This window comes from Impatiens glandulifera, chromosome 4 (genome assembly GCF_907164915.1).
Source record: "Impatiens glandulifera chromosome 4, dImpGla2.1, whole genome shotgun sequence".
NCBI classification, from domain to species: domain Eukaryota; kingdom Viridiplantae; phylum Streptophyta; class Magnoliopsida; order Ericales; family Balsaminaceae; genus Impatiens; species Impatiens glandulifera.
Window position 1 is genome coordinate 55,563,394 of NC_061865.1, and position 19,839 is coordinate 55,583,232.

The 19,839-nt window shown below is 32.1% G+C and overlaps 4 protein-coding genes across 7 annotated transcripts; 1 reads left to right on the forward strand and 3 right to left on the reverse strand.

Moving 5' to 3' along the window:
- Positions 1-2,527, forward strand: LOC124933542 (lactoylglutathione lyase GLX1-like). The gene is made up of 9 exons (XM_047473956.1): positions 1-278; positions 462-666; positions 752-876; positions 955-1,019; positions 1,112-1,324; positions 1,407-1,454; positions 1,532-1,639; positions 1,742-1,885; positions 2,366-2,527. Exons 1-9 carry the CDS (start codon positions 164-166, stop codon positions 2,405-2,407), a joined length of 1,065 nt encoding a protein of 354 aa, XP_047329912.1. The 5' UTR covers positions 1-163; the 3' UTR covers positions 2,408-2,527.
- Positions 2,528-2,750: 223 nt separating this feature from the next.
- Positions 2,751-7,432, reverse strand: LOC124933541 (casein kinase 1-like protein 3). Of its 4 annotated transcripts, none has more exons than XR_007098994.1 (17): positions 7,265-7,432; positions 7,127-7,167; positions 6,778-6,847; positions 6,548-6,696; positions 6,099-6,194; positions 5,905-5,975; positions 5,500-5,561; positions 5,356-5,419; positions 4,882-4,966; positions 4,645-4,771; positions 4,483-4,559; positions 4,306-4,363; positions 4,036-4,169; positions 3,765-3,947; positions 3,580-3,680; positions 3,185-3,256; positions 2,751-3,078 (listed from the first exon to the last, which is right to left on the reverse strand). XR_007098994.1 is itself a non-coding variant. In XM_047473955.1 (15 exons), the coding sequence occupies exons 1-14, from the start codon at positions 7,338-7,340 to the stop codon at positions 3,771-3,773; spliced, it is 1,287 nt and encodes a 428-aa protein (XP_047329911.1). In that variant the 5' UTR covers positions 7,341-7,432; the 3' UTR covers positions 3,362-3,680; positions 3,765-3,770. The 4 variants fall into 4 exon arrangements, 2 of the variants coding, with proteins under 2 accessions (XP_047329911.1, XP_047329910.1); XR_007098993.1 differs by having other exon boundaries at positions 2,752-3,078; positions 3,580-3,686; XM_047473955.1 differs by lacking the exons at positions 2,751-3,078; positions 3,185-3,256 and having other exon boundaries at positions 3,362-3,680.
- Positions 7,433-9,557: 2,125 nt separating this feature from the next.
- LOC124933543 (probable xyloglucan endotransglucosylase/hydrolase protein 26) lies at positions 9,558-10,803 on the reverse strand. Its single transcript, XM_047473957.1, has 3 exons — positions 10,489-10,803; positions 10,212-10,405; positions 9,558-9,966 (listed from the first exon to the last, which is right to left on the reverse strand). The coding sequence occupies exons 1-3, from the start codon at positions 10,774-10,776 to the stop codon at positions 9,558-9,560; spliced, it is 891 nt and encodes a 296-aa protein (XP_047329913.1). The 5' UTR covers positions 10,777-10,803.
- A 2,861-nt stretch (positions 10,804-13,664) lies between these two features.
- On the reverse strand, positions 13,665-15,761 carry LOC124935450 (putative aldehyde oxidase Art an 7). Its single transcript, XM_047475882.1, has 3 exons — positions 15,408-15,761; positions 15,175-15,335; positions 13,665-15,006 (listed from the first exon to the last, which is right to left on the reverse strand). Exons 1-3 carry the CDS (start codon positions 15,759-15,761, stop codon positions 13,665-13,667), a joined length of 1,857 nt encoding a protein of 618 aa, XP_047331838.1.
- Positions 15,762-19,839: the final 4,078 nt, after the last annotated feature.

Below are 19,839 nucleotides of genomic sequence, written 5' to 3' on the forward strand. Positions count from 1 at the left end.
TTCTTCACTTCAAGAACAGATTCTGTTTATCTCTCTCTATTACCGTATATCATGATGGAGAAGGGAGACAACTGAAGAAGAAGCTCGGTTAATCTTCTCCTTCTTTCGCTGCTAAGAGAGAATTCTAATACGAAAGGATAAGCTCGGATCAATCGCTGCTGCTATGGCGTCATCCATTCGTCCTTTTCTCTCAACTTTCAGGTTTCCTTCACGTGTCGTCGTTCCTAGTTCCTCTTCCAACGCCTCACGTTTGATTAGCTTTTCTCATCGCGGAAGAGGTGATATATATGTCCGATTCAATTCTCTTTGCTGATTTAGAATTCGCCTCAGTTGTTGGATTTCTGATTAATTTGATGCATTTAGCTGATTTCATTGTTATTTCTACAAGTATCAGAATGGAAAATCATATCCTGACACGAATTGATGTTTTTAAATTACTAATCCTGATTATTTTCATACAGTATGTTCGCAATCACATGTATTAAACCAAAAGGCTTCTAAGTTGTTGATAGTTGATAGAATGAGTCTGAAAACTCGCGCATCAGGAGATGTTGCACAAACAGATAGTTCTAGTAATAAAAAAGACGAGTTAGACTGGATTAAACAGGACAAGAAAAGAATGCTTCATGTTGTTTATCGTGTTGGAGATATGGACAGAACTATTAAGTAAGTTTTTCTCTTCAATTTACATATCATTTTATCACACTTTATATATGTTATTCTCAAAATGCATATGAAAATGAACACATAGATTCTACACTGAATGTTTGGGAATGAAGTTATTGAGAAAACGCGACATACCTGAGGAGAGATACACAAATGCTTTCCTAGGATACGGTCCAGAAGATTCTCACTTCGTTATAGAACTCACATACAGTAAGTTAATCAACAAGCTTATAGACAATCTATTGCTGTGTTATTCGGCTAATCGCTAAATTCATATCTGACTTACAGATTATGGAGTTGATAGCTATGATATTGGAACTGGTTTTGGACATTTTGGTATTGCAGTTGAAGATGTATGTTTGATTTAAGAATTAAGAACCCCATTTTACTTTTGATCTTCGATGTGCATTTAAGAACCTCATGTTGTAGTTTTGGATTTGGTTAGGTTGTGAAAACTGTGGAGCTCATAAAGGCGAAAGGCGGAAAAGTGACTAGAGAACCTAGTCCTGTGAAAGGTGGCAAAACTGTAATTGCGTTTATAGAAGATCCTGATGGTTATAAATTTGAGCTTCTAGAAAGGAGTTCAACACCTGAGCCCTTATGCCAAGTTATGTTACGAGTGGGTGATCTTGATCGTTCTATAGAGTTTTACAAGAAGGTGAGATATATATAGTTTGAAGTAAATTATCTAAATTTGTATGAAATATCTGACAGTAGAGGAATTTGAATTGGGGTTTTAGGCTTTTGGTATGGAGCTATTGCGGAAAAAAGATAACCCAGAATACAAGGTAAGAAAGGTTGTCTTCTTGATCTGAAATTCGAAAGGAGTTGTGATGATTATGATGGTTAGTTTGTGTTTTGTTAGTATACGATTGCAATGATGGGATATGGTCCTGAGGATAAAAATGCGGTTATTGAGTTGACATATAACTATGATGTGAAGGAATACGAAAGAGGAAATGCTTATGCTCAGGTAGGAAAGGCGCTTATTTAGTATCTATATCATTTTTTTATGATTAGAAATATGGAAACAGAAGATGTTGGATTGGTGAATTTTCAATTGTTATGTTTTCAGATAGCAATAGGAACAGACGATGTTTACAAAACGGCTGAAGTGATTAAACGACATGGTGGTGGGAAGATTACGCGAGAACCTGGTCCTTTACCTGGAATCAACACAAAGATCACAGCCTGTTTGGATCCAGATGGATGGAAAACGGTATTCTTTACTTCTTTTTCACTTAAATAATAACATTATTTGTGTCTCTTCATCCAGATACATAAATAATTTGTATCTAGATCTGGATCTAGACACATAAATAAACAAACAAAATGTTTTAAATGGTACCAATATCTATCAAAAAAACAATCTTTTTAAAAAAAATGGAGACATGTGTTATAAGAATATATATGAATTTGGATTTGATAAGATTTAAACAAAAAAAGTTTTAGTAAAATGTCTTATTTAAGTGTCGATCTAGTCTTCTAAGAATTAATATTTATAAACAAAACTTAGTTATAGTTTCTTTTGAATCCAAAATTGATGGTAAGATCCATTAAATATATTTTTTTCTAAAGTAGTTCAAATGTTTGTTTCCAATTAAGAACTTAAGAAATCAAATTGTGTTATCTTTTTATATAAATTCATGTTTTGAATTCTGTTCTAATAATAAGACAATGTTTCATATTTTCACCACAGGTTTTCGTTGATAACATCGACTTTCTCAAGGAATTGGAATGATTGCGCAAGACATTAGTTTTCAAACTTTGTATGAAAATTACATAATTTTGTAGATAGCTTTGTTTAACCTTAAATAATTGGCATCCATCCATTTTTTTTTATATTAATTAAATTTTCATGTGCTCTCCCATAAAAGATAATTTTTCAGGCAGTTAATATATTCCAACCTTGTAACCAAACTCCCAAACTTTCAATATCTTTTTTACATCGAGTAAAAAGTAAAAAACAATAAAGTTACTAGTTAAATTATCATTCTTTTACATCCAAACCACTAAAGCAATTGAGATTTGAGACTAAGAAACAATCACAATTTAATTTATATTTAATAAATGCTTCTCTCTACTCTTGGGGAATGATTAAGTGTGACATAATGAAGGAGAGAAAGTAAATAGAACATTACCAAACTTTTTCGTGAATGCCACAATTCTTGCTCTGGTCAACTGGAAAGAATTCCAATATCATCAACATATTGATTTCACTAAGAAGAGTCCAGATCAAAAAGCCAACCACTTACTTACCATCAACTCATCTTAAAGACACCTACAAACTACTTACCATTTTTTCTCGAGAATCTATATGCATAAACCGGCAAGCCATTGCATTTAATTTGGTAAGATGTTGTCGGATGCGCCTTTCAGTCTCTATTCTTGTTGTGAACAAAGACACAAGACCTGAACATAACGACAATAAGAATAATGGTGTGTACAGAATTCTCATTTTGAAACCCGAAACAGCGCAGCAGCGGTAATAATAAGGCTATGGAAATTTATATCTTACCTGGATGACTGGCTGCAGAGTGAGATGATGATATACCAAGTTCCTTCACTGGCAGTTGGGCTTTTCCTTAACCTAGTGACACAGAAAACAACTCATAACTGGTTCTCCAATATTAATTCAATTCTTTCCCTCCATACATAAATAATCAAATCCAAATATATTACAATGTGAAAAATAAACAATCACACCATTAAAAAAAATCTTAATTGAAAAGAACAAAAACAAAATAACACTGCATCTGTGTTCATTCTTGTTCAGTCATGAAATCAAAACAAAAAAGACTGATTCTCCATTACATTGATATGATTAAGAGAGCCCAGGCAAAAATAATAGTTTTTGACATCATCTATTTACAGCACTGGAACCAGGCTCAGCAATTATAATTTTTTAGTCACCTTGCTGACATACATACTGAGTTGAGTGAGAGCAAAAGCAGTCACGGTTTCCTCCGCCAGCCACCTACTATCACTATCGCTGATATCAGATTTCTTTTCATCTGAAGCTGGCACCAATACACATCATGATTATAAACTCGGATCGGCAGATTTTAACTAATTTCCAGAAGAAAACGAGTTCTTACCACTCATCATTTTGCAGAAGAAATTCGGTGGAGAGATGGAATCCAGCTGCTTGAAGGACGAGTATTATCACCATTAGTAGCATGAGAAGAACTGGTGTTGTTTTCAGCAGGTCTTGAGGCTTTCTGTTTAGAGACTACAGGAGGAGAATATGATGTTGATGGCAAGTCTGAATTGCTCAATATCTATAAACAAACAAACAAACAAAGAAATAAACATAAGAGATCTTAGATAATAACCATAAAAATATATAAGGAAAAAAAAAATACTAACATTTCTCTTCAAGGGATTGTCAAAGTTCGAATTTCCTGTTGTAGGTGGCTTAAATTGCATGCGGATGGCTTGACCAGCACCATTCCCTAGCTTCGTCTGATCTGAAATCCCCATGGAATATGATGCATGATTGCCTATTATTAAACGAAAGATAATATAATATTAGTGCACCATGGCCATATCCGACTATCCAGTTTGAGCAGTTATTCAGTACTTCTTCACAGATATTTCATCACGTTACTAAGGGAAAATCCAAACTTGAGATCTGACCTTGATGCTTATCGACATCAGTTACAGTTGCTCCACTGTTGCCCTCAGCAGGAAGTGGCTGCCAGTATTTGTATATCACAAATTGTCAGGAAATCAATAAACGTAATTAAATGTAAATGATAGCATAAATTCCAAATATTCAGTCTACAACAAAAAGAGAGCTGATAGGAAACTGACGGGTGGCTGAGGTTTGCTCTTTTGTGACTGCTGGTATTTTAAGATGGTCCAATCAAATACGAAATCAAACTCATATCCTGCATAAGCAATAACACTGTTTTTATATGACATGTGAAGAAACTTATTAGATGTCTAAGAATTCAATAAGCACACAAGCAATACCTTCGCGACTGAACAACTCACGGAATAATCGCTTCAAGAATCCATAATCAGGTCTCTGATCAAAATTCAACGAATGGCAGTAATGCATGTACGAAGCAAACTCCACCGGATATGACTTGCATAAAACCTAATATTATACAAGAGTCTGGATGGCTTTAATTGAAATTGTAAGGTAAGGAAAATAACAAAATACACAAGACTGGCCCATGCTCACCAGAGAGAAGATTGTCAATATACCTCAATAGGGGTCGCCAATTTCTTCTCACATATTTTGTCATACTTTTGCTTCTTTGTTGCAGCTTTTAAACCTTGCCACGGAAGGCTACGAACATAGTTTTTGTAAGTTATGTGTCAAAACAATGGGTGATAGAAATTTAACATCAGAACTGAAGTATGTGCAAGTAGAAATAAATGCAAAGCACATTCACCGACATATTATTCAAGAGCTCGGATGAAAAAAATGAATTACTTGGTAGTTATTTGGGTTAAATGACTAAATATTTTTGAATTTAACATTTTCAAATGTTATAAAACATAAAGTATAGACATTTTAGTATTGTGTTGCTGATTTGAATGATGATGGGACAGGGGATATTTGGATGAATCCTTCATCAAACAAGGCCTTAAAAGCTCGGGGACAAGAGGAAGAAAGGACAAGGTCCTTTGATAAATAAGGTTGAAGAAAAATCATGACAAAAGCTAGCTTCTTACCTTCCTCTCAAGAAATATAGAAGTACATATCCAAGCGACTCTAGATCATCTCTACGACTTTGTTCTGCAACAAAGTACAACATAACAGAAGTCAAGTACCAGCTTTTTAACCAAAGGAGTAAGAAAGAGAATCATTAATCTCACCAATTCCAAGATGAGTATTACAGCTTGCATAACGTGCAGTGCCTGTCAAGTTTTTATTCTCCCTGCATGAATTTATGGGCATAAGTTATGAGAGCGAAAATAACACCATTCCTTCAAAGAGAACTTTATGCTACATGAATTAATTTACGGACAAGGTCTTCAACTTGTGAAAGCAAATTAACATAGTCTTAGAAGATAACTAATTTAAAAGCAAGCAAGGACTCATCAATGAAAACCAAAATGTGGTAAGCATGTTATGTAACAAGGATGTTAGATGCTTAGTCAAGGTAAATAATCTCAAATATAAGGGCCTTGACAATTCCAACTGAAAATTAGATCAGATGGTGAAAGGTAGGAAATTAACACAACACACATAAGAGAATGGACAAAATTGACATAACATACCTGTAAGGAATATGACGGTTGGTTCCTTGGTCCCGATATCTTTTTGCAAGTCCAAAGTCAATAATATACACCTAAACATAAACAGTGAGGTAAGCCCTATAAACAATTAAATGCAACTACATCTATATGCCAACTTACAATAGAAAAAGAAAAATATCATATATTGACTATGACTCAAGACGGGAAGAAATTACCTGATTTGCTTTGCGACTAAGGCCCATGAGGAAGTTATCAGGTTTAATGTCTCTATGCAGAAATCCTTTGGAATGTACATACTCTATTCTTGTAATCTAAAATAAGGCCACAAAACATGTGATTAGTCCACTTAAATGCCAGAACAAGTAATGGGACAGAAAGAAAGAAAAGGCATAGGCAATAAAAGTTCTAGCAACAAATAAACAGATTGCAGAGGGTCTTTGAGATGGTGCTGAAATATTAAAATGCACCCAAATACACTAATTCGGCCAATATTGTGCCTTATCATCATGATTAGGTATGGCAATTGCAATTTGTCTTTCCTACGTAAGGAGCTGTGAAGTAAAGGTTTCCGAAAAATTGGGAACAATACACCTAAAATTAATTTGTTTTAAAAAATTTATTGACAACTCATGAACCATGTCCGTGATGAACTAAAAATACCCACCATCTGATCAGCTAGCATCATGACTGTCTTAGGAGAGAACTTCCTTCCACAGTAGACAAATAGATCTTCAAGACTTGGACCCAATAGATCCAACACAAGTGTATTATCTTCCCCATCAACTCCAGACCATCTAATACTAGCAACGCCACCTAAAATCAAATCAAGAGCTAATTAGAAGAAACCCGAAAACTATATGTCAAATCATTTGCTTCAGTTTTAATGATGCATACTTCCTCCTTGCAAAACTTTGTACAACTTGGCCTCGTAAAACAGTTGAGGATGTCTTGTCTTACTGTTTTCCTGCAACCAGATAAACAAAGAGAATTATTACTTCTTTCAATTTCATATCATGAAAACAATAGCATCTCTGAAACTCTTACAACATAAATACAATTGAATTGTAATAATTCATGACTTAACTAATCATTGAAACCTAATTGTAATAAACTCCCAAGAAAATAGATACAGCTGTTCTAAGTTCATGTAATAAAAAAAACATAAAAAATCACCACAAAATCAAATCATTTTCGAAATTCATGCTTCAGCAAAACACTTCAAAAGGAGCTGATGAAGACTCACGATCTTCACTGCGACGATCTCAAACGAATCAACATGAGTAGCTGCAGAAACAACGACACGACACAAATCCAAGAATAAGTTGGAAAAACAAACAAATATAGCTACAGTTGAGAAGTGCGAAGAGAAAGGCTGCCAAACCTAGATAGATTTCTCCGAAAGAACCGCTACCGATCTTCCGACCGAGCTTGTATTTACCTCCGATGATTCTCTCCATTCGAACTGATCAGATCTGCCGACTTGAATATATTTCTCTCTAATGGAGCAAAACTAGGGTTTTCAAGAAAAAAAAAATAATAATGTCTTCGATTGGAACTGAGCTGGTTTTTTTGATTGATTGAAACAAATGCTCAATCAAGGACTATATTGTAATTTCATAAAATATAAAAATTTAAGTAAAATTTTCAAATCTTTAAAATTATAAATAAGAATAAGAATAATATTTTTTTTAAGCTATCCAAATTTATCAAATTAACTAAATTTAATTAATATATATATAAATAAAATCAATTACAAATAATTGTTTTCCAAAAATATTAATGTGATAAGAATCTAGATAAAATGAACTTTTTATAATTATGGAAATAGAACTATATTGAACAAACCCTTTTTACTTGATTTGTGTGAAATATGAATTAAATATAATTACAAATCAAGCAATCTTAGGTTGATATTTTCCAAGGTTTTGAAAACCGTTCCGTTCATCAACCCGGTTTTTTGGGCGAACTTCGGTCCGACCGGTTCAACCGGTTGGACCACTGGTTGGACCGGTTTAATTTTTGTAGGATGAAACCAATAAATAAATAAATAAAAATGATTATTTAAAAGTAATAAATAAACAAAATCATATACCTTTATTTTTAATTTAACCATGATTAATTTTTAACCTAATTATGATTAATTTTTAATCTTAAATTTATTTTCTCTCTCCAAATATCATTTCTCCAAAAGTATTGTCTTCTCTCTCCTCTAAGAAATATCATCTTCTCTAAGTATCATCTTATCTTCTTCTATCTTCTTCCAGCGAAGGTAAAGGAAGGCTCATTCTCCATGTTTTTTATTTGACTTCTTAGCTGAACAGATCTAATCAACGAAAGGAGAACACGGAAGAAGGAGATCAATCTTGAACAGATCTGATAAAAGGAGATCATATTGAAATTTTGGTGTTTAGAGAGAGAAAACCTTTCCAACCGGAAATTTCGGGATCATTTTTCCGTTCAAATCGTCTGGTTCAACCGGATTTTAACCGGTTCGTAAGGTTCACGTATTGAAGCCAACAACCGGTACGGTTAATCACCCGTTTCACGGTCGGACCGGTTGGACCGGCGGTCCGACCGCGTATTTTAAAACCTTGATATTTTCTTGTTACATTTTTGTTTAATTTTTTAGAACACTCATTTCTTTATAATTCTCTTCCCTGACTAAATATCTTTTTTCTCATTCTTTTTATAATTAATTTTATAAATTTAAATAAATTTAAATATTATATCTTTTATTTAAATATATGCATAAAATTAAAATGAAATTATTAAAATAAAATAAAAAATAATTTCAATATTATACATTAAAATAAAATACATTATATAAAATAAAATATATTATATTATATTAAAATAAAATAAAATACATAAACACCCTTAAATTATATATTGCATTCGATTTTAAATTTGACAAAAAAAATTATCTACCCATTACAAATAAAAATAATTATTAAAATAAATTATAAAATACTTAATACATTACTTTTTAATTTTAGTGGTCCATTTTTTTTATTAAAAACTTTAATTCATTCTATAGAGAGAGCTATTAGAGTTTTTCTTAATTTTTTTCCTTAAAAAATTATGTTTTATTAAATTTTTAGAAAATCAGTTTTTAAGTGTTAAAAGTCAAAAATATTCTTTATTTTTTAAAAATAAATTAATTTTATATAATTAAATAACGGATAATTTAGATATTTAAATATATAAAAGTGTGATTAAATAATTGAAATGACTAATAAAAGAATGATTGTGTTTTGAAATGACCAATTAAATTTTAATTATTGTTTAAATTACAATTCTAAGCCACCAATAAATTTGAGAGTAAGATTTTAATTTTAATCAACACACTTTAATAATAGCAAAAAAATAATTTATTTAATATTATTAAATTCATATTTTCTAATTAAATCTACAAACAAAAATAAGGAAATAGATAGATATATCAAATTATTTGATGCAATGAACTTCATACAAAAGAATATAATAATGTATTGAATAAATGCATAGGATATAATACACTCAAACTCAATCACATCAACTTACATATACAAAAATAATAATAACACAATGATTTTTCATGACTTACACATAGAAGATGAACTTATTATATTTTAAAGAAAATATTGAATCATTTAATTAACATAAAAACTTAGGAATTTTGAAGCCAAAATCACCTAGTATTGAGGCAGAGAACACTCAGCAGGCATTAGGTTATTGAACCGAGTGAAATCCTTACAATAGTCATAAATCATGAAATTATTCCTCACCCATTGCATCTGACCATATTGTGAATAGCTCAATTGGCTATAAGATGGTGATGTCCACCAATTTGCAGGCGTTACAGCTGAACATTCCCAAACACTGATTGCACCTAGCCACACACATGCGGGTGCATTGAACGCGGTGTAGCTGGCTATGAATGGAGCCTGAGTCCAATCGGTTTTCACTCGACCACCCTGAGTTGCCCAATCGTCCGCATTCCACAATGTAGAGTATACCCACATCCCTTGGTAGCTAGGAAATCCAATTTTGTGACTCTCGTAGTTCCTAAACACTCGAATCGGAATGCTATCCACAAACCACCTAAAAAAATCATCAAAATTTATTGTTAGATTAATTATTTATAACTCTAATAGGTTTCAATTTTAATGAATTGGGTATTTATAGCTTTCCTTTTGTTAATTTGGAAAGTATTAAATATGTTGCTAAGAAATAGTACTAAAAGAATTAGAGCTTGATTTTTTAGTTTTTGTCATTTTTTTTTATTTTTATTGCTAAGAACATGATCATAATAGATTAGATTAACCATATACATTAATTTCACTTACACAACTTCACTAGGATTCCAATGGATGGTGTAGTTATGGAAATCAGCAGTTGGGTCGAACCATGGTTTGAATTGTTGTTCCCGGTTTCCAATTCCTTGAGTAAATATATTTGTGTGGATAGTGTAAGGTTGACCCGATACATTTCCCAAGAACTCGAAATCTATCTCGTCATGAAAATCGCCGGTCGAAGACAACTGCACACGAGCAATCAATCAATCAAATCGATATATATAGATAAATTATTGTTATTATCATATAATTTTAATTAATTACTTACATAATATGTCGTGACGGTTCCAGCTGAATTTCCGGGAATCAATTTAAGAAGTACTTGAAAAGATCCATAGAGGTAAGATTTATATGTTCTAACACCAGCGCCCGAATAATTTGTGAGGACGAGTTGAAGATTGTTGCCATTGTTTGTCATGGTGGATTGTTGAGCACCCCAAGTGATATACATGTCTGAGGCAAAGTTGGCTTCAATTACTTTGCCTGAAAATAGTAATGCGATTGCAATTGTTATGAGTAAATTAGCCATGAATATAGAAGCTTGAGGCCTTGCCATTTTTCTCTCTTCTTGATAGATAGATAGATAGATGGTGGGATTGAAATGGGTTGTTCTTGACTTAGGTTTATATAGAGACCAAGAAAGATCAACAACTTCATTAAATAATAATTTATGACTTTTTTTATTAGTTTTTTTTAGGAATGATGAGAATTTTCAAATGTATTTTAAGGTCAGCATTTGCCAACCATGTATAATGTGACATTCAATTTTAAGTAATATTTTTACTTTTATTATATTTGTATATTATATAGGAAAAAAAGGGTGAAAGTGAAATGTGACAATGATTGATGCTAGTTTTAGTTAGAAATTTTGCATTTAAGTGGATAGGATCGAAGTAGTTTCGAGAATTTATTTTGAATTGGAACGATTAACATAGTTGTAACGGGATACATGATTTTGATCTAGGATTTTATATTGGGCAACTAGAAGCAAATATAGATTGTCCGATAACAAAAACACGCAAGATCAGTTCTTTTCTTTCATACCTCCTTGATCACCCATTGATGAAAATTCGGAATGGACTCGATTGGATGTATAATGAATCTCTTAAACAACCTTCAAAGAAGTTAATTAATCTTGACTCGGTTCTTGAAACTAATTCACGGCCATCATTTTGTGATTTGGTTTAAACGATTTTTTAAACAAAATATTTTTTTTTTTTTTATCTAAAATAAGAATGAAATATTATTGGCCCTTACCTTGAAGGAAAATTCGGACATTTTTGTATTTACTTCTGATTGTCGTTAAGTTTATTAGATTTTTTAACAAAATATTTTTTTTTTATCTAAAATAAGGATTATATCTTGGCCCCAACCCTAAAGGAAAATTCAAACATTTGTGGTGTTTTACATTGTTTCGAAACTATGATAAATTTCATCATGTTTTTTCCATAATGAAGACTAGCGCCCGTAGTAAAATCTTGTTATAACTTAAAAGATTCTTAATGTGATTGACGGCTAAGATAACATTTATCATTTTGATCATTATTTCTATTAATCAAGGTGATTAAAGTGGGGAAAAGAAGTTGCAATTAGTGTATAAAATTGCATGCTTATAGATGTAATATAGTATTTTAATGAAAAAGTTAGTTTTTAATCTTAATTGTATTTAAAAGTAATGAATGGAATTGTTGGCTGTTTTAAGGTGTGGTGGCATCCAGCTTGAAGACAGGAATCAAAATTTCATTTTGTGTCTTTTAGTGCTTGTTGTTTTGGGTGGTGGGTGGGAATTGGGGATCACAATTTTTTATTTTATTGAGAAAAATAACGTGCCAAACACTATTAATTAAATTTCAAGACGTGCAAATTGCCTTAATTTGGCTACAATATCTTAGTTCAAGTGTTTTTAGACGTTTGGCAATAAACCACGCGTAAGATACAGCAAGCAATTAGCAAGATAATTCAATGGCCGATCCTCACAATTGCCTCATTTTTGTCTATTTTTACACCAATTATTTTCAATCCTTTCATATGATATTGAGATTAATTGAATTCGATTTTCTCAAGTCAACTTGACCACCGATAATATTTACATCCTCACCGTCCAATTTTTAAAGAAAATTTAATAATCTCTTTTAAAAATTAATGAGTTCACCGACCGACTCCACCGGTTTTCCAGTAACATATCGTCCTAATAACAACGTTATGGAATAAATGAATCGGTCGACCGCGACCACTTAAAATTCTATAGCTTCTTTCGAGCTAAATAGTTCACCAGAAAATAATTGGGATAAAGAGTACTCATCGACTCAATCCAACCTAGTTCGCGGTTTTATCCAAACATCTGAGCAACCAACGACTGACTCAGACATTACCTACTCAATATCAATTATGTTCTAAAGTAGACTCTCTCCAAATCATAATCACTCATTTGCAATATAAAAATAATTAACGAAGTGAAGTGTCGTCATCACCTCTTCGTAACAAATTCTACCGTGACTAATTATAATACACTATTTTTTCATGCATCAATCATCCGTTAAAACACCTCAATGTTATGAACCTGGATATATATATATATATATATATATATATGATCTTCCCGGACGGCTGTAATTTAATAAATATAAAGTTTATAGGTGATCTCTCTTTCAGAAACTGTATCTGATCTGTTGTTTTCATTGAGGAAGTCTTTGCTTTAATTATTTTGTAGGTGTTATTCAATTTAATTATGATGTATTAGAGAACATTCCTGGTGGGTTCTCTTTTGTTTTCTTGTTTAACTATTTATTTATTTATTTTTATTAAATGTTGTTGGTATTAGACTTTTTCCACCAAAGCTTATAGATTTAAATGCAATCAAGAGTCAAACCAATGCTTTTCTTATTAGAAGTGTTTGGAATTTGTATAGATTTTTATTTTAAAATTGTCATATTTACAATAGTTTTAATTATTTTTCATGGTTTAGAAAAATAATTTCATATAGATCATGTCCTAAATTTCTTTTGGACATAATTACTTTTTATAAAGACTTTGTGGATCTTTATTATTCCTATTTCAAAAATAAAATAAAATAAATTGAGGATTCTGATTTTTTTTTTTAAATATATCTTTGAAACTTTGTTTGATATTTGCACCCACATGTATTATCTAATAATTGATTTAACAAAGAATTTTGCAATGTAAAACTTTATTTATTTATTTATTTTTTGTATTCGATTGATTTGAAACTTTGTAAAAAAGAAAAGGAAAAGGAAGAGAAGGTATAGAAAAAAATGTAAATTAAAAGATTTCAAGCTAAGGAAAATAATGGCTAAACATTAATAGAACATTATTACATGTGTTAATATTTAACATTCTTTTGCCTCATTTGTTAACTAAACTCACAGAAAAAGCATGAGAAAGACACTACAATAATTAGAAATTTCTCTAAAATAAAAAAAAAAACTAGAAGATCAAACCAAAAGGCACTAAAGAATTGATCGGGTATGGGGAACCAATATCATCGGGTATGGGAGGATTAACAACTCCCACAGGGTTTGGAATCATACCACCGATTCGACTTCGTAGTTGGACCTTAAAATATCCACACGGTTTATACTCATTATCGTTCGTAAGTTGAACCCACATCGCTTTGCTAGGTACACCGCGATGAACCACATGAAGCAAATAATACCCGGGCGGGGCAATAGTCGGGCCTGGAGGCGCTATCATTTTCAAAATTTTACCCGTTAATTTAACCGGAGTCAAAACAATCATCCTTTGATTATGTGAATATCCATGCGTCGTAAAAGGCGGCGCATATAACGTCACCATCAAATCCTCGACGTTTACATTAACGTTGTCCAAAACCGTCACTACAACTAAGAATTGATGGCCGTACGTTAAATTCCTCTGCGATAGATCCTGGGATATTTGAGGCCGGTTCACCTCTAGGGCTGGATCTAGGTAAGGAGGTGAGAATTTCTCAGCTCGTAGCTCGGTTTTGTATCTGGTTTTAGGTCGGAAGTCGTAGTTAGGGTTTGTATTGCTCCCCGCGACGAGCACCTTCCCATCTGGGAGTACCGCTGACGAGGAATGGTACATGCGAGGGATAGTCGTTTTAGCCATTTCCTTGAACCTTTGGCCGGGACTCTTGTTTGGGGAATAAACCACGGGAGTTAGATTCGGTACCTCGGCCATTCGCCAACCGGATGAGCCATTACTAGCGCCGTTTAATAATAGCAATTCCGCGTTTGGGAGAATCAACATGTCTCCCATTACTCTCCTTGATGGCATCATCTCAATCTCCCATTTTGGATCCGAGTCACTCAGTCTGATCCTACCACAGTCTTGGAAAGCCGGTAGGAATATTGGTCGTGGCTTTTTGATTTGTGCCATCGGGAAGGCTTCTTTCTTGTTCCCTCCGCAAATGAGAACCTCGACTGAGTCGGGGGATTTAGCTTCCGGGGAGGAGAATTTTAACGGGAGGAGAGCCGACATGCCCGTGCCCGGGTAGCTACGAGAGCCCGTGAGATTAGGGAGTGTGCGAACAACTCTACCGGTTTTAGGGTTGAGAATGATTCCTCGATCGTTGGCGAAGATAAAAAGGTTGGCGTCGGGGAGGAGATAGGTGAAGGGGTAGAGATTGTCTTCGAATTCGTCTTTTGTTTGTAAAAGGAAAGGAAATTCCACTTGTCTTATTTCGTTCTCTAATGTTCCTTTGAAGAATTCGTATGTGAATTGATCTCGACCTCCTACAAGGATGAATGATCCATCTTCTAGCTTCTCTTGAGTTGCATACCTGCGATTTTTATTTTATTTTATACACTCGACAAGTTTGGATATTATTTATTACAAATTAACAAGTAACGATACATGCCAAAAAAAATTTGTAAGTAAATATGTACCATTCCATTAGTGGATTGAAAATTTGTACAAAAATCCTGACATGTATAGTTACTTTAAATTAACTAACCATCTGGGACTACCTAGTCCCATTTGATTTTCCAGCCAATCACAATCTTCACATGGAGACATTGTGCGAATGGCCCTAGCCCCGTCCTTAAAACCGCCTGTGCTAATTAGGGTTCCGTCACTTGCCATACCTCCCGACGAGCACCAACAATCGGTTAATATCTACACACACATTTTCAAATAATAAATGATATTTTGTATAAAAAAAATTGACATGCATGGTAAATAAATAACCTTGAGAGGTCGAACGGCGGCATTATCAACATCGTACTCAACCGCGTGAGCCCAACAATCGTACTTAATCTCCTCATTGAGTGAACCCTTGGGCATTGGACGACAATTGGTCTCGTTTCCAGGCAATGAGATGTTTGATTGACCACTGTTTGTGAGATCGAATATGATTATCTTGTTGTAAGGAAGCAATTGCATTTGCATTGCCGACACACCTGAATCTGGATTGTCTATAACCCATGAACCGATAAAAGATGTTTCAAAGTCGGGTTGTTTCCCAAGTATGCCTAAAGGGGCATAGATGAAGAGGAGGAGATAAACAAGGGAATAAATGGTTGCCCTTGAAGTAGAAACCATTGTTGTTGTTCATCAAGGTATTTTCTTAGTTTTTAGTTGAACATGGTTCTTCTTCACGCGACCAAATCCATCTGGTTTTATAATTGAAAGAGAGAAGCATTTGAGTAGTATTCCATGAGGTTAGGGTTTCATGGGTTGCCATTAATTTGCCAGAAATGGAATCCCCTTTTTTTCTTTCTTTTTTTGTTTGGCCAAGTCTTTTTAAAGACTATATAAATAACAAGTGGTGTATTGACGGATTTTTCAACTTTCATTAATTTCCAACTATTTTTTCAATGATAATTTGCATTAAATAAAGTCAAATACATAATTCCTTGGGAAAGTTCTTTTAAGAATAAATTATATTTCCAAAACTCTATTAATTGAATTGTGGTATAATAAGTTCAACCGAAAAATAGCTTAGACAAATACTTACATTCTTCCATTAAAAAAATTCTGTTTCTGTTTTAACATTTTGAATTTAATTATTTTCTTATAAAATAATAAATGTTTTTGGGAGAATTACTGAGATTAATTTGAGTAATATTCGAGTCTTTGGATAGTTGTTGAGAAATTTCAGTAGATACAACTAATATGACAGAGACCTACATATTTGATTTATCATTCCAGTTATTTTCTGATAGGCTATATAGTTAAAGAGAAATCGTCGAACCTTTAATGATAACAATTGTTTAATGCGTATCATTTATAAGATTATTATTATGACACTTTTTGAGATTCGTTCCGAAAATCTGTGGGAGTTAATCGTTCAACTCGAACTCGAGGGCCTATGAGCTCGTAACTTATTGGGTAATGTGGTTGTATTATATTTTTTTATATTTTTTCATGTTTAAACGATTATTATCATTTTTGATATCTATAGACATTTAAAAATAAAATATTTTAAAACAAAATATTTTAAAATTAAAATTTTAAAAAAGAATTAATAAAATTAATAATTTTAATATATATTATTTATAATTGTTTATACTATGGATAATGAAACGGTTTCACTTTGATAAAATGATTGATTAGTAAATTTGTTTATCATTATTTCTAATATTTCTAATGTGATAATATTTTGATATTTTATTAGTTGTAAAATAAAAATATTGTTTTGTGGGCTCTATTTTTTCCATATATTAAACTAGTTTTCATGTTTCTTGTTCATTTTTATTATTTTATGTTTCATTGGTGTTGGTTAATAAAATAGTTTAGTTGATGTTTGGAATTTATAAATATAAATCAAGTTCCTTAATAGTAAAAACAGTAGTAAATACAAAAATGCTAGAATGTGTCGCTAAATACTAAAAGCAGCTTCTAAAGAGCGTCGCTATTATCATTGAATATTAAAACGGAACGCGTCGTCGCTATATAAGCGACAGTAAAACTCTGCCCGGTTATAGTAAATATTGCTTGCATGTAAATCCTCTTTATTAACGCGTTGATAGCTATTTCAAAGAATTTTTAAACATATCTATCTAACTACAAAACTAACCTTAACCTATTGTTTTTTTTCTCATCATCAAACGCTAAGGATAATGTGAACCGAATGAGCCGGATGGTATGAAATCAGAAGGATCTCATGTAGATGTATTTCCATTATTAGGGGGCTCGACACTACCGGGATAGGACTAACCATACTTATGTTCTGTGCTCGCGGTTGGATCTTAAAAGTTCCCGTCGGTTTGTAGATTTATCGTTCGTAAACTGAATCCACATCCCTTTACTCAGAATCCCACGATGAACCACATGGAGCAAGTAATATCCGGGAGGAGCAATACTGGCGCTTACCAGAGCAATCACCTTTAGAACTTTAAGGGTACACTTTACCGGAGTCAACACTATCAACTTTTGGTTCTGCGAATTATGGGTGAACAAACATGTAAAACCAATCCATTTTATTCAATCCGTATTAAATTCAAACTAAATTTATTCAATTCGTAATCCAAATCATTTTACTAATAAGTATTCAAATGATTACCATCAAAGACTACCGAGCCCGGTTGGATTTTCATGCCAATCGCAACTGGATTTAGATCTATCCTTGTAACTGCCCGTACTAACTAGGGCTCCATCAACTGCTACTCTTCTCGATGAGCACCATGAATCGGTTAGAATCTGCATTCACAAGACAAATAAGATTACTTATTATTTTGTTTTTAAAACCATTTCTCTATTGTCACATTTGATTAACAAATAAAAGATTTATCAATTTAAAAATAAGAAAGATAATGACAAAGAAAATGTGTTACTACAAAAAGAAAAACATCTTTAGCTACACATTTTTCAACTCATACTTAATGTAGGAACATTTTCAGCTATGATCAAACAATTTTAAATAAGTTTGGTCACATTTTGATTTAATATAATGCAACTAACTAAAATTAATTTTAATATATATTTTTGTAACTAATTTTCAACCAAAGTGTGCAATTTATAATTTGACATTTTTAAAATATATTAAAACTAAATTTGCAATGTATTTTAGTAACTAATTGTAAGCATTTTGCAATTAAGTATGCAATAATTTGATTATACACATTTTTAAAATTTTGCAAACACCTAATATGCATAAAAAAATTATATATTTTTTTTTAAATCACAGCATTATCTAAAAAATAATCTTTATACTGAAATGAAACACAAAAGTTTCTTTATAATACTAAATGATGACAAAAAAAAAATAACACTTTAATCTTGAGAATGGATCATAATTATTAATTTAAGAAACAAACTCAAGTAAAAATATTCCTATCAAAGTGCATGATAGCATAGAATGTGCATGAATATTACATACATAGAAGAGAAGAAAAAAAAGTTTAAAAAAATTGAGAAAATTAATTTAGGGTCGATCAGTTAGAGAAGATAGAATAAATGATAAGTTGAATGAGAGAGAAAGAGATAATATAAATAATGGTAGAAGGGAGATTATATTTTCTATATATGTATTTGATATTATATCAACACTATTTATATACATTACATTCAATGAAAAGATTAAAAGAATAAATGACAATACTAATGATATACAAGATTCAATGTGTTGGGAAACAGCATAATTTATTAATTGGTAGACTCTTGGTAGGTGTTGATGTTTCTTGGGAATGAATGAGACTTTATGTTTTCTAGTTTTCTTGTAATGTAAAAAGGCATCCTTATCTTTAATAGCCTACATATCTTTAATACGAACTCAGGAACGGATCTATGTAGGGGTTCGAGTGCGCTGAATCCCACCCCGAAAAAGAAAAAAAAATGTTTTCTTTTTACGGTAAAAATGTGACATTACTCTATAATTTTTTTTAAAAATATTTCAATATAATTCACTGTTTTGTTTATTTAATTATTAAAAAAATAGTAAACTTTACCTATATTTATTCGTTTTATCAAAAAAAAAAAAAAATTGGTTATTAATTTAAGTCACCCTAAATTTTTTAAATCCAACCATAACTCTGAATATAGGTTCGTACCGCGACAGTATTAACATCATCGAAACATCGTCGATCATTCGATCATATCCTTCTTATTGAGAGAGCCAGAGGAATCGGCCGACAATTTCCATTAGGAAGCTTGATATTAGACTGCTCACTATTGGTGAGATCGAAAATGATCATTTTGTTGTGCGGAAGCAGTTGCATCTGCATTGCCGACACACTCGCATCTGGATTGTCTATTGCACATGCACCATGAAACGGGTTCTCGAAATCTTGTCTAGGTTGGATCTTGGATGGGTGCTCGCAGAGCCGGTCCTAGGGTAAGGCAACCAATGCAGTTGCATAGGGCCCCCATTTTTTAATATTTATTTTTTCTTAATTTTTCTCCTTTAATATTAAATATATATTATAAAAATAATTTTTTATCTCTTTTTTAGTCTCCGTATTATAATATATTAATTATTTATATTTTATTTTATTAATTAATTTTTTTTTTTTAAATTACTATTTTAGGGGCCAAAATTTAATTTTGCATAGGGTCCCAAATTCTCAGGGCCGGCCCTGAGCTCGAGGTTGGGGTTTGATCGCACCAACCGATAAGAGGAGAAAAATGATATTATTTTTTATCCTTATACTTTCATGCACATGTTTTTTTTATGAAACAC

Excerpts from the sequence above, each read along its gene's own strand:
- LOC124933542 (XM_047473956.1), top strand. The coding sequence starts at position 164 with ATGGCGTCATCCATTCGTCCTTTTCTCTCAACTTTCAGGTTTCCTTCA. Across the intron at positions 667-751 it reads GATATGGACAGAACTATTAA|ATTCTACACTGAATGTTTGG; the intron begins GTAAGTTTTTCT and ends ATGAACACATAG. Across the intron at positions 1,886-2,365 it reads ATCCAGATGGATGGAAAACG|GTTTTCGTTGATAACATCGA; the intron begins GTATTCTTTACT and ends TTTTCACCACAG.
- LOC124933541 (XM_047473955.1), bottom strand. The coding sequence starts at position 7,340 with ATGGAGAGAATCATCGGAGGTAAATACAAGCTCGGTCGGAAGATCGGT. Across the intron at positions 6,848-7,126 it reads AGATCGTCGCAGTGAAGATC|GAAAACAGTAAGACAAGACA; the intron begins GTGAGTCTTCAT and ends ATCTGGTTGCAG. Across the intron at positions 4,772-4,881 it reads AATTGGCGACCCCTATTGAG|GTTTTATGCAAGTCATATCC; the intron begins GTATATTGACAA and ends GTATAATATTAG.
- LOC124933543 (XM_047473957.1), bottom strand. The coding sequence starts at position 10,776 with ATGGCAAGGCCTCAAGCTTCTATATTCATGGCTAATTTACTCATAACA. Across the intron at positions 10,406-10,488 it reads GAACCGTCACGACATATTAT|TTGTCTTCGACCGGCGATTT; the intron begins GTAAGTAATTAA and ends GCTCGTGTGCAG. Across the intron at positions 9,967-10,211 it reads TGGAATCCTAGTGAAGTTGT|GTGGTTTGTGGATAGCATTC; the intron begins GTAAGTGAAATT and ends TGATTTTTTTAG.
- LOC124935450 (XM_047475882.1), bottom strand. The coding sequence starts at position 15,761 with ATGGTTTCTACTTCAAGGGCAACCATTTATTCCCTTGTTTATCTCCTC. Across the intron at positions 15,336-15,407 it reads CCGCCGTTCGACCTCTCAAG|ATATTAACCGATTGTTGGTG; the intron begins GTTATTTATTTA and ends ATGTGTGTGTAG. Across the intron at positions 15,007-15,174 it reads GGACTAGGTAGTCCCAGATG|TCGCAGGTATGCAACTCAAG; the intron begins GTTAGTTAATTT and ends ATAAAATAAAAA.